Raw genomic sequence first — 12,514 nt, 5'->3', positions numbered from 1 at the left:
GTGGAAGAAAGGGTTTATTTGGCTTATAGGTCACAATCCATAACTGAAGGAAACCAGGGCAGGAGCTCGAGGCAGGAACTGAAGCAGAGACCATGGAGGAGCGCAGCTGACTGGCTTGCTCATCTCCCTTTGGTATACAGCCAAGTCCACCTGCCTAAGGATGGCGCCACCCACAGTGGAGTGTTCACATCAGTGAGCAATCAAGAAAATGCCCCATAGGCATGTCCACTGGGGAATCTGAGGGAGCAGTTCCCCAACTGAGGGTCCTCTTCCCAGGTGCATCAAGTTGACAATCAAGATCAGCCACCTTTCACTTTCACCCACTCATCTTTTCTGTCAAACTCTTTAAATTACTTCCCCCTCTATTATGTTTTACTCAACCTGATCAGTTGTTCTTTTAAAATATTTTATCAGTAAATGAAATTATAGAAGCCATTCTTACTTGATCTCTTAACTATTCCTTAGAGGTTTTGAAGCAAATTTTATTAGTTTTGCTTACGCTTGCATTGAAACTTCTATTCGTTTGCCCATTGTTCTTGAAAGATATGTTATATACCCTCTCTACAGCTGATAATTCCCTAAAGAAAAACACAACTCTTCCTCACTTTAAATGAGATAAAATATTAAACTCATATTTATACAAATGATACTTTATAATTGTTTATATACTTTTATACAAAAGGACTCAAAATAAGAAATAAAAATTATTCATTATAGTTGCCCACACATCATATGTAAAACTCAGTGTGCACATTTTATGGAGTACAAAATTTCCACAAAATAGGTATTTAAAAATAATTAAACAACTTAGGTTTTAAAAGTGGTAATTACATAATTCTAAACTGTCTTTAATGAAACATCATGAATTTTGTATGTTTTTGTGTGTGAGGTGCATGTGATGCAAAGGCAGAGGTCAAGTGTGGGTGTCACTCCTCAGACATCATCCTCCTTGTTTTATGAGACAAGGTCTCTCATTGGCCTGGGGCTCCCTGTTTAGGCTAGACTGGCCAGCAAGCCCCAGGGTGTCACCCTTTTCCAAGGGTAACAAGTGTGCAACACCATTCTCAACTGTTTCTAATGTGGTTTCTGGGGATCAAACGCAAGTCCTCACGTTTACATGGCAAATACTTGACCAACGGAGCCATCTCCCATGCCCTATGTTTAAACATGATTTAAGAGAAGATTTCCCAGGCTTTATTATATAGAATTCCTAGGATGTGGCGCAAAGGGAGAGAGAAAGCTATTAAAATGCTAATTCTTGCTATGTCCAGACAGTTTCTGATTCCCTGGAACAGAGTCCAGGCAGGAAATCCTGTGTCTGCAACATAAATGGGTTCAAGTAGAGTTGGTGAGGAAGGGATAATTCTAGAACCCTGTCATGGGGAACATTGCTAGGTCTTACATTTTAAGGAACTTTAAAGTTTTAACTATGATCATTTGGGATGTCTGGATTATAGGAACTACAGGGCTAGATTAAGAAACTGACACTCCCCCAGCAACCAACTGTGGCGGCTAATGGGTGGCCTCACTTTGAAGCTGTCCTCGATGTTTCCAATTTTCCAGCAAGAGCGTGTTTCCTTCCATCTGTAAGCAATCATCCAATTTACTACTGTTCGGTCACACTGCCAGCTTTAGTCAATTGGAAAATGAGCCGTAAACGTTATAGCCCGGAGGATAATAATAAGGATGCAAGAAAAGCCGCTTCGACACTTGGTACATGTGCTGCAGTTACAGGAAGAATTTAGGTCTTCATACTTCTCGTATTAAAAAAAATGAAACTTGAGACATTTGACATTTAATGTATAAGACATCACACTGATAATTATGTCTTTTTGTTTGTTAAACTGACTTGCAGTTTATAGGCAGATCATTTTGTAGCCCCACATACCTTCCACCAACATTTCAAAATAAGGGACTTTGTTACATTAAGGAATAGTGCCAAATATGATGCCATCTGTGGTTTCTCCAAAAAGTTAGGCTTCTGAGCTGGAGAGATGGCTCAGTGGTTGGGAGTGCTAGCTGCTTTTGTGAAGGACCTGGGTTCAGTTCCTAGTGCCCACATGGCAGCTCACATCCATCCCTAGCTCCAGTTCCAGGGCATCTGATGCCCTCTCTGGCCTCTGTGGGTATTACACACGGGTGTATTTACACACATACAACACATAAAATGAAATTTTTAAGTCATAAAAAATAAAAATAATGAAAAATAAAAAGTTTAAGGTTCCTTTTATTGTTATAGAATCCTTTCTGAACTCTCAGGAGATAGGTTTGGAAAATATATGGTGATTCATACTGTGTCAAAACTTCAATTGGAACAGCTATGATGAGTTCTCAGTGGGTAAAGTATTTGCTGAGCTACACATGAGGACTTGAGTTCAGATCTCCAGCACCCACATAAAAGCGGGGTATAAAGGCTCATGTCTGTAACTTTAGCATGGGGATCCAGGCGGAAAGTCTTTGGAGACTGGCAGATTCTAGCGGGGCTTACTGGTCAGTCAGCCTAGCTGCCATCCTGAGTCCCAGGTTCAGTGAGAGACCCTGTCTCAGAAGATAAAGTGGAGATCAATAAAGGAAGATATTGGAAGTCAATTCCACATGCACACACACATCCCTTCCCTTCCTTTCTTCCTTCCTTCCTTCCTTCCTTCCTTCCTTCCTTCCTCCCTCCCTCCCTCCCTCCCTCCCTCCCCCCCCCTCTCTGACCTTGGTATCAAAATTCTTTCATACCTACCAGAACCTGTTGATAAAAATAGGTCCAGAGAGCTTAATAACCTGAACAGATTCTTGTTTTTTCTTTTCTTGCAAACACATTCAAAATGTCAAATTTTAGAAGGGGGCTGGAGAGATGGCTCAGCTTTTAACAGCAGTTAAAAGTCCTCTTGTAGAGGACTTGGGTTGGGTTCCCAGCACCCACATGAGGCCTCACATCTGTCCATAACTTCAGTTCCAGGGGATACAACACCCTCTTATGATCTCTGCAGGCACCGCATGACATGGGTGCACTTACATACGTGTAGGCAATATACTCATGCACATATAATAAAATAGTAAAAATAAAATGTTAAAAAAACCCACAATGTCAAATCTTAGGAAAGAAAGCTAGTTACTCAAATTACCTTATAAAAGTCCCCAAACCAAAACCGAACAAGAACAGTACAAGAAACAGTAATTTGAGAACTGGAGAGATGACTCAGAGATTAAGAGCACTGACTGCTCTTGCAGAAGACTGGGACTTGGCTCTCAGACACATGAGGCCTTATGTGTCTATAACTCCAGTTCCAGAGGATCTGTCACTCTCTTCTGACCCCCACAGGCACTGCACATATGGGCACAGGCAAAACATTCATACATATAAAGTAAAAATAATTTTAAAAAATCTTATAAAGAAATAGCAGTTTGAGCCCAAGCATAATCATGAATACAGAGGTAAAATCCTGACTACAAATATTAGCAGACTGAATAGTCCATCAAAATAAATACAGCCTTTCGAGTCAGCTAATTCCAGGAGTATGGGAAAGTCAGTAAAAAAGAAGAAAAATCTGAATTAGATCATTGTACAACTGAAGGAAGGACTGTCACTTATATAAGGTAAGACATGCAGTGAAAGTCCTCAGAGCCAGAGCGGTTAATCCCTAATTTGTAAGAACTGAGTGATTCAACTTTTAAACCATGCTTATTAAAAACCACTCAGCACAAACGAATAAACTCAAAACCATGTGGCAGGTCTATTGCTGAACAGTGAAATTATAGAAGTGCTATTTTAAGTCAGATATAAGAAGAGGGTGTCTGTTCAGTCAATCAATTCAACACAGCCGCAAGGCCAACAATGAGTCCAGAGTCCTGGGAGGAGGGAACTTGCCTCCACCAACCCTGATGACCTGAGTTCCATCCCCAGGACCCACATGGTGGAAGGAGGGAACTGACAAGTTTATCCTTTGACTGCCACAGGTGCACTGTAGCACGTGACCCTGCCCCACAATAAAAACGTAATACAAAATTTAAATAATAAATGCAGGCTGGGGTCCTGCCCTTAAAGAATCAGCAACAGCATTTTAACATTTCTCAGTTGCCAGTGTGAATATGGATGTTTGATTGGCACTGATTTAGAACTTCGTGAACAAAATTTCTAGGAAAGAGGCTGCATCTACAAAGCCTGATCTACTCTACAACTCCAATGCCTTCAGAGGTTGGAATGTTGCACCTTCAGAGTCAAACGATCTTGGGCCACCTTTAGCATGCATCAGTGTCCTGTGTGTGTGTCCTAATAGCTTTGTCACCACTAGATAATTCCTTTGGAATGCATGAACAGACCTCTAGCTTTCACCAACTCAAAAGCTAAGCATGAGACGTATAGTTGAGGTCTCTCCACTTTGCTGTAACCCACCAACATAATCCGAGAGCGTCTTGATTTATGATTCTCTCGGCTTCGTTACTATAAGAACTTCATGAAATGTTTACCACAGTGGAACCTAGAAGTTGGGGCGGCTAAATACTGGGCCATGAGCTCTCATATTGACTCCAGAATAAACTGTCTTTTCTCTCCTTTAAGATGAGAACTGTGTTTCCTGCCAATACCCAAAAACAAAAGTTTGCTTATTCACTGGTCTCATTGAAATAAAAGTTACAAAGATGAAAAATTTGTTCGTTTCTCCCTACTTCTGGAAGTTCTCCAGTGTGCCTGCATTGAATAGTTAAGAGGTCATACTGCCATTTTATGAGCCCCCAAATGGCCTTAAGGACTATCCAGGGAAGAATTTTGTTTATTTTGAAAAATAATGTCTCTCACTTTATCAATTTAGGAAGGACACTAACTAGGCATACACTTCAAAATACTTTCAAAACAGTGATTAAAAGCACTTGGTCCTTTCCAAGGGGAAATCTAACCAATTGCTACAGCAGAGCTTTCTGAGAGTAGGATTTTTACTGTCTGGTGTTCTTGATCATAGAATCCTTTCTCTCTTCTTCATAGGCTACTGTGTAGAAAACTACTTTTATAGTTTACTTCTTAAATATTTGCAACTGAGTCTAGAGAAATGGCTCATTGGTTAAGAGCCCTGGTTGCTCTTACAGAGGACTTGGATTTGGTTCCCAGCATGCACATGGTGGCTAACAACTTTCTGTAACTCCAACACCCTCTTCTGATCTCTTTGGTCACTGCAGATACAGGTATACTTACATACCTGCAGGTGAAACACTCATCCACATGTAATAGAAGTAAATAAATAAATAAATAATTAAATATTTGCAATAGCTTTTTAAAATTATTCATCTATTTGTGTTTTATTTGTATGTGTGATGCCTGCCTGTATAAATAAATAAATAAAAATTAAATGTTTGCAATAGCTTTTTAAATTTTTTATTTATTTTTATTTTATGTATATGTGTGATGCCTGCATGTATTTAAGTACACCCATGTGTGCAATGCCCTTAGAGCCAGAAGATGATGGGTCCCCTGGAACTGGAGTTATAGACAGTTGTTAGCCACCATATGGATGCTGGGAACTGAACTTGGGTCCTCTGGAAGAGCAGCCAGTGCTCTTAACCACTGAGCCATTTCTCCAGCCACTGTAATAGGTTTTTGTAGCACCCATTTGAATTTTTCCATATTTCTGAAATTGCATCCTATGACTCTCAAGATCTGTCATTCCTTAATAAAGACATGTCCCACATACTTATAACTCAAAATACCAATTAGTACTTCACCTTCCCCTATAGGAAAGTCTTTTACTCTGATGAGCAACTCATGATTGTCTGAGTCATACAACAGGGAATATGGGGGTGGGGGGCACACAGGAAGTTTGTTATTGGCTACTTGGTCTCTGTGAAAATAAATCACCTCTACCGTAACATAAGGTCATGGCAAATGTGTCCAAAAGGATTTTACAAGTTGGATCCCAGCAGACAACAGGAGTAGAGAGGATGTGTTAAACAGGCTTAAGACCTTGGGGAAGCTGGGCATGGTGGTGCTCGCCTTTAATCCCCCAGCCCTCTGGAGGCAGAGGCAGGTGGATCCCTGTGAGGTTAAGGCCAGCCTGGTCTCCACAGCAATTTCCAGGCCAATGAGGGTTACGAAAAGGAAGTCTGACTTTGCAATACCTACCGATTTCAAAACTACCGTCAATCACTCCCACCAGGGAAGAAGGGATGTCGAACCTTCTCTCTATCTGTGTGATGGTGCTCTTCAGATAGCCTTCTGCCAGCGCCTTGGCAAAGTAAAGGGAAGACAAGGCACCCAGGAAAGCCTGGAAAATATGACATTTGCACTTAGTCTGACCAGCTTGGCATGCCTTGGACAATTACTAAGTCAACAGAACTCAAAGGCGCAGCAGTGTTTCGCATGCACTCAAACATTGCTACAGTTTCAATCGGCCTCAAGCTCATGTACAGGGCCCACGATTCTACATTCGCTTAGAATTGAAAATGCATGCTGAGTTTCATGCAAAACGCATGTGGAATCTCACCACCCCCCAAACCACTTCCACACTGTGCTCAAAGACTTTTAAAGGAATCTAGCCTTGAGAAGACCTATGTATGGTGAGACCAAAAGAGGAGAGAGCCACATTTAGGAACTAAGATAAAACTGTAACCCACAACCTGCCCGCTTATCACAAGTCTAAATGATCAATTATGCATTTTACTGTCTTTGTGGAGTCCCCTTGCGGGGAACATAGTTGATGGAAACATTTGAACAGGGTTTTAAGTCATAAAAATGCCTGTCCCTTTCTGAGTAATGAGGAAAGTCAAAGCTTTCTTTCACAAAATGGAAATAATATAGGTATGCCTGTGCTTAGTGTACATGGGGTACATTGTAGAGGGTTAGTAAATAGTTACTATATCTTTCCTCTGTTATTTAGGAAGGGCTTTCAAAGGAGCTCCAGAAATTCATTCAATTTATATGGCAGGTAAAAATGATTTCCATAGCTTACTTAGCAAGTATGGTCTCGGCACATTGTAAGATCATATTTTTGGAAGGAAAGCAATTTTCACTGCTAGCTTCAGTTTATCTGGAAGGAAAGCCAGGAGTGTCAACAACATCAAGTTGAATTCCCTTCGAGCCCACCTTTAGCTCTCCACAGCACGGTTGTGTTTTCTTTGAGGATGGATATTCCATTTTAAAGGAAGTTCTTCCAACAGGTCGAGCTGAATTTTTATGGAACAGCTGGACATTTTCTTTGGATGAGGTATCCATTATGAAAATGTTCCTTCTTCTGGCCTGTCAAAGTTGACTTTAAAAGAAAAAAACAATGTAATTCATATGTACCTAATTTAAGGATACTTCTATTTCACAGTAGACAATTCTGTGGGCATAATTTAAAGTGACGCTATCTCCTGTTACTACAGTAAGTTGGCCAAAGTTTTCAATTAAAATCAGACAGGATATCTGATTAGCTAATCCTGTCATCAGGGATCTGTAGCCAGCATTCTGTTTCAATCCTTTCACTTTGGGCCTCATTATAGCAAAGAATAAATTTAAATGTTGCCTTTGGAATAAATAATGAGGCAGAATTTTGCTAACTTTGTGGTCTTGCCAGATTAAACTGGGAGCAGGGAGGAAAAGAAGAGGAATTCAACTACTTGAATATTGATTCATTAGAATTAAGCCTTCCAAGTCTTCAATGAATAGAAAAAGTTGACACCCATCACAGATTCCCAAAGCACCTTGTAATTTCTGGGGCACCCAAAGTAAGGCTTAAAAATGCTACAGAAGTGAAGAGGTTCAATTTGCGTGTTGTTTTGGCTTAACAGAAAAGGAAGCTGAATAATAGTTCTCTCCAGCTTAAACAGAATTAAGGTGAAAGTTTGGTTTGCCTTAAAGAAAGAAAGACGGCTTCCTTTCCCGTATTTAATCGCCCAATCTCTCAGCTCTGTTTTTCCTGATCAAACTCTTTATAGCTTCGTACAGTCTGAACCGATTTCTCCGTAGTCACATTAATATTTACACATACTGTGTTCTACCTTTTAGCCTTCAACAGCACTGTGTCTATCTGATAAGCTAACGTATGTCAGGGGATTCAAAACGTTAGGAATCATAGATGTCCCTCATGATCACAAGATGACCCAGTTGCACATGAATAGAGATCTTCCAGGTCCTCCTACACTGGCTAAAGAAATGATATTGGGAGTACAATTTCATGCCAGTGGTAGACTTTAGTTTTGAGCTGCCTCTGTGTATGTGACCTGGGCCTCGTTAGGGTTTAACTTTTGTCATTTTTCTTCATTGACAGTATCTCAAACTAGAAAAGAAATTAACGACAGTATGATTCATTTTGAAATAAGAAACTAACACAGAAATACATAATCTAGAAGCTGAGTTGATTACTTGACTCTTCCTTTTATGGGAAATAAGTGGAATTTTAAAGAGTGGGGGAGGGGGCTTGGTTTTAAAAATTTATGACAGATTATTTGATTTCATAAACATCCCTAATTTTATTTTTTAATGGGAAAATGAAGCAAGTGAAATGAAAAATATTACAGCCAAGAAATCAGAGTCGATAATATTAGTCAAGTTCAAACAATAAATAGGCTATAATATTAATATAAAAATAAAGGTATTTATTAAATAAGACAAACTCATGCATAAAATATAAAGATGGCAATAAAATCTAGACCAAACGGATAACTTTCCAGTAACTATTACCTGCGTTGACACAATTCAGACGAGAACAAAGGAAATAAAAGTAACATTCTCTAAAAGCATCCCCCAAGAGAAGATGCCCAGGACAGGTGAAGGAAGAGGACTGCTTTATCAAGGGGTCGCTTCTAAGGAAAGCAAGTGCGAAATGATGCTGGAGGATCATTTACTGTATTTGTACAACCAGCATGACCTTCATGACGGCGCGTCATGACGACAGCACAAAAAGAAAAACTTCACTGCAGACTATGAACTCCTAAATAAGGTGCTAGCAAATCCAAGGGAATTGCCTGACACTTTGGAATTAGTATTATTTTTAAAAATATTAATACTGGTAGGTGAGAACATTATACATTCATTTCTGATTACAGATGTGTAATATAAACATACATATATACAAACCCAAGCAACAACAGCAAAAACAAAACCCAACTTCTAAGAAACATCCGTTAGCAATTTCTGATGCCAACTCTACATGTCTACTAAATTACTAAGACTGCTATTCCAAAATATTTTGCAAGAGCAATAAAACAAGCTGTTTGTGAAATGCTGGGTTATGAAAGGTTAAGTAGGTTACTTTGCTACAAAATTACTGCATACCTGAAATTGAACTTCTAGAAAGGCTCAGTGTTTATGATGGAAAACATCAAAACAGCCAAATCATCTAAATGGCCAAAACAATATCGTAACTTCTCAAAATGAAATCTTAGAAGCCAGTGGAAATTACTGTGAAAAAGTAGATACAGTTATACAAACCTAAATTCAACACATAATTGGTTTTAAAAACACATTCAACTAAAAGTACTTATGACAGGAAATGCAACATTTCTAAAATGCACAAAATTCCAACAATTTCAATAAAAATACATTTTTCTAGTTAGTGGCATATGCAGATAATTTTTAAAAATATTGCCCAGGCATATTTTCTAATTTTCTACAATAGGCATGCATTTCTTATGTGAAAAACCATTTTCATATTAAAAGCACAAACATCACAATGTAAAAATATACAAATCAGAAAAATTTTAAATATAAAAGGAATGACCCATTAAATTTGTGATTTAAAATGTAATCCTATTGCTAAATTAGATAATTAAAATTGGCTAATTGTTTTAGGGGTTAACGACATTATCATTTCCCATTAGTTATGATTTTAAAGCTATTAATGAGGAATAGTAAATAGTCACTAAGACTGTCTTTGAATGATCAAATGGATTAACTATAAAATACTCATGCCAGAAAGTAAAACATGCTAGAAATAATATTTTTAAAAAATTTAGGACATCTTAGCACATTGAGTCTTCTTATATTTGGAGGCATTGAGACAAGAATTGTTTTAACTGGAATCTAGTGGTGATAACAAGAAAAAAATTACATTTGTGTGGGTTCATGTTGTGTTGGGGCAAAGTGCCACTGGACTTGAAATATTGACAAGACATAGGTTTGCTGAAAACCAAACTTCATCCTGATGGCTAATATGCAAATTAGTGGTAGTAGCAGGCTCCAAGGAGGTCATAGCTTTGAAAAGAGGGGTACAGAAGTGCAATGATGTGAATGGAAAGATCCTTGGGGTCAAAGCCCCCTCTCTTCACCTGTTTGTATAAGCAGGGCTAGAGCTCAGCTTGAAAGGATCTACAGTCAGCACATCCCTCCTTCATCTCTGGCCACTTGAGAAGATTTTTCCAGAAAAAGGCAGTAAAGTTTTCATCCAACACCCAAGTTAGGGTAGGACTTATTCCAGAGCCTAAAGCCAAGAGGATAGTTTTTTTTTTTTTTTAAAGTTGACTTCTCTGTTCACATGGGTTTGAGAATCTAGTCTTTGAGTGCAGGTTGTTAAAGAAGATCAACAAGCTCTGGACCAGTGACTGAGTTGCAGCCAAACTCCAGCAGCTATCACAGACATGGTCAGAGAGGTAACACTCCCAATTCTCTGTTCCAGCCACCTTCTCCAGGAGCAAAACCTCTGCACCAGCCAGGTGTTTGGACTGGGAATTCCTTTGTTCAAGGGAACTTTAAAAACAACCTGTGATCTTTGCTGAGAAGTATGTTTGTTACATAGAAAGCTGAACTCTCGGTCCCTACCAGCCAATAACTTCAATATCAAATTCAGGTTTCTACCACTCCTATAGAAAGGCAGTGTATGCATATTTTGTAATCTTTAAAACAACCCAATAACTTCAACTCATCATCTCCAATTATAAAATGGTTCGGCTAGGAGCAGTTAAGCACCGTGTGTCAGAAGCTACCAAAACTTATGCACCAAAGTCAGGATTTGAACCCAGATTTGAGTTTATCTGACTTCTCTAACCAGTCTCCTCTCTGATTTCACCCAGCTCACAACTCATCAAGTGTCTTTGAACTGTCATAGATAAAAGAAAGTCCTGCGGAAATCAGTGATCATTATCAATTTTTCTCCTGGAACAGCAAGGTATAATGCTCATGCAGCTATAAAAAAAACAACAAACAAAAAACCCAAAAACAAAACAACCAAGTCTTACCTGGAGGTGGAGATCAAGGCTGGCCAGTTCCTCTTGGTGTGCTCAGGAAGACACCAAAAGGGGAAACTGAGGCAAATTCTACAGCACTTCTGAGCAGTTCTGGCAGGTCACAGACAGAGCAGGGTGGAAGAAAAAAAGACGAAGGGTCTGGTCTCACCCCAGGGCAATCTCTCTCTCTTTTGCCTTTCCAGTTGGCCTCTTTTTTTTTCTGGCAGTCTGCTGGGAATTGGCCACCCTGGCAAGGCCACTGACGTGCATCTCAGCTCCCAGGGCACGGAAAGAGCTGAAGCCTTTGAGCCATGTCTTTGCAATTTGCAGCAAGTTTAAGTTCACACGTGATAAAGCTTTCTTTATGGGAGAGAAGGAGAGGAAAAAATGAAAAGACCACTTGTGATTTTACTTGCTGATTCCAAGAAAACACAACTCCACAGGGGGTAGAGGGTGAGGAAACAGAAGCCAGGGCAGGGAAGGAAGTTTGTAACAAAGATCCCTCCTTCTCCTTCCAAGAGGATTTTAAGCCAGCTTTTCCTTAGGGACATCGCTGGACCATCCTTGTGTTGTGTTGTGTTTGTTTGTTGTTTATTTTTAAAAGATTCTTGGGCTAAATAGCTGCACAGTTTTCTTTCCCATGGGGCCTCTAGAGTTTGCAGGATTGTTTTCAGGTCAGAATCAAAGCTTTTCAGGGTCCCTCCAGAGCGAGTTTGTTCACAAACAGAAGAATCGGTAGTTTGCATCCACAATATCTATGAGTCTTAAAAATTGACAAAATAATCATTGAATTTTTGGCATTCTTAATTCTAAGTAAAGAGAACTCCTAAATTTTATAATTCTAACACATTCTTTTCCTAAGAGAATAATTTCAGAAGATTTTGAGTGGTATTAACTTACATTTTATTCCTATCAATAAGTGAATCCGTCATCAGGACTGTCCAAGACACAACCTGCTGTTCAAGTGCTGGGACTCTGAGCATGTCACTTAATTTTACTGAATCTCCACTTCCTCCTCTGTGAAGTAAAATATTTGTTCTTAAAGATAGGAAGATTTCCAGGTGCATTTCAAGGATTAAACTGTATGTGTATGTGCATGCGCATGTGCTCATGTGAGTTTATGTGCACCGTGTGCATGCAGATGCCCTCAGAGACCAGAAGAATACAATGGATTAACTGGAAGTTACAGAAGGTTGTGAGCTGCCATGTGGGTGCTGGGAATTGAACCAGCGTCCTCTGCAAGAGCAGCCAGTGCCCTTAACACTGAGCTCTCTCTTCAGCCCCAATCCCAGCTTCTTAAACTGTGGGTTTGTGATCCCAATCGAATGTGGGGATTCACAAAAATGTAGCAACAGTAAAAGACATCTGAATGAGTGATGGTCAAATGATAATTCAA

At 39.4% G+C, this 12,514-nt stretch overlaps 1 protein-coding gene across 1 annotated transcript in view; it reads right to left on the bottom strand.

Moving 5' to 3' along the window:
* Slco1c1 (solute carrier organic anion transporter family member 1C1) overlaps nt 1–11,329 on the bottom strand; it is a 52,354-nt gene extending 41,025 nt beyond the window's left edge. Inside the window, exons 1-4 of the mRNA XM_008851589.1 lie at nt 11,131–11,329; nt 9,233–9,358; nt 7,061–7,226; nt 6,101–6,242 (exon numbers count right to left, since the gene is read on the bottom strand). Coding sequence (XP_008849811.1) covers nt 6,101–6,242; nt 7,061–7,189 — 271 coding nt within the window. The 5' untranslated portion in view covers nt 7,190–7,226; nt 9,233–9,358; nt 11,131–11,329. The remainder of the gene's footprint in view (nt 1–6,100; nt 6,243–7,060; nt 7,227–9,232; nt 9,359–11,130) is intronic.
* Between the last annotated feature and the right edge of the window lie 1,185 nt (nt 11,330–12,514).

The sequence above is a fragment of the Nannospalax galili genome, unplaced genomic scaffold, assembly GCF_000622305.1.
Source record: "Nannospalax galili isolate Female #2095 unplaced genomic scaffold, S.galili_v1.0 scaffold1086, whole genome shotgun sequence".
In the NCBI taxonomy this organism is placed as follows: domain Eukaryota; kingdom Metazoa; phylum Chordata; class Mammalia; order Rodentia; family Spalacidae; genus Nannospalax; species Nannospalax galili.
The sequence above is the reverse complement of the archived record's forward strand: the minus strand, read 5'-3'. Positions and strand labels throughout refer to the sequence as shown.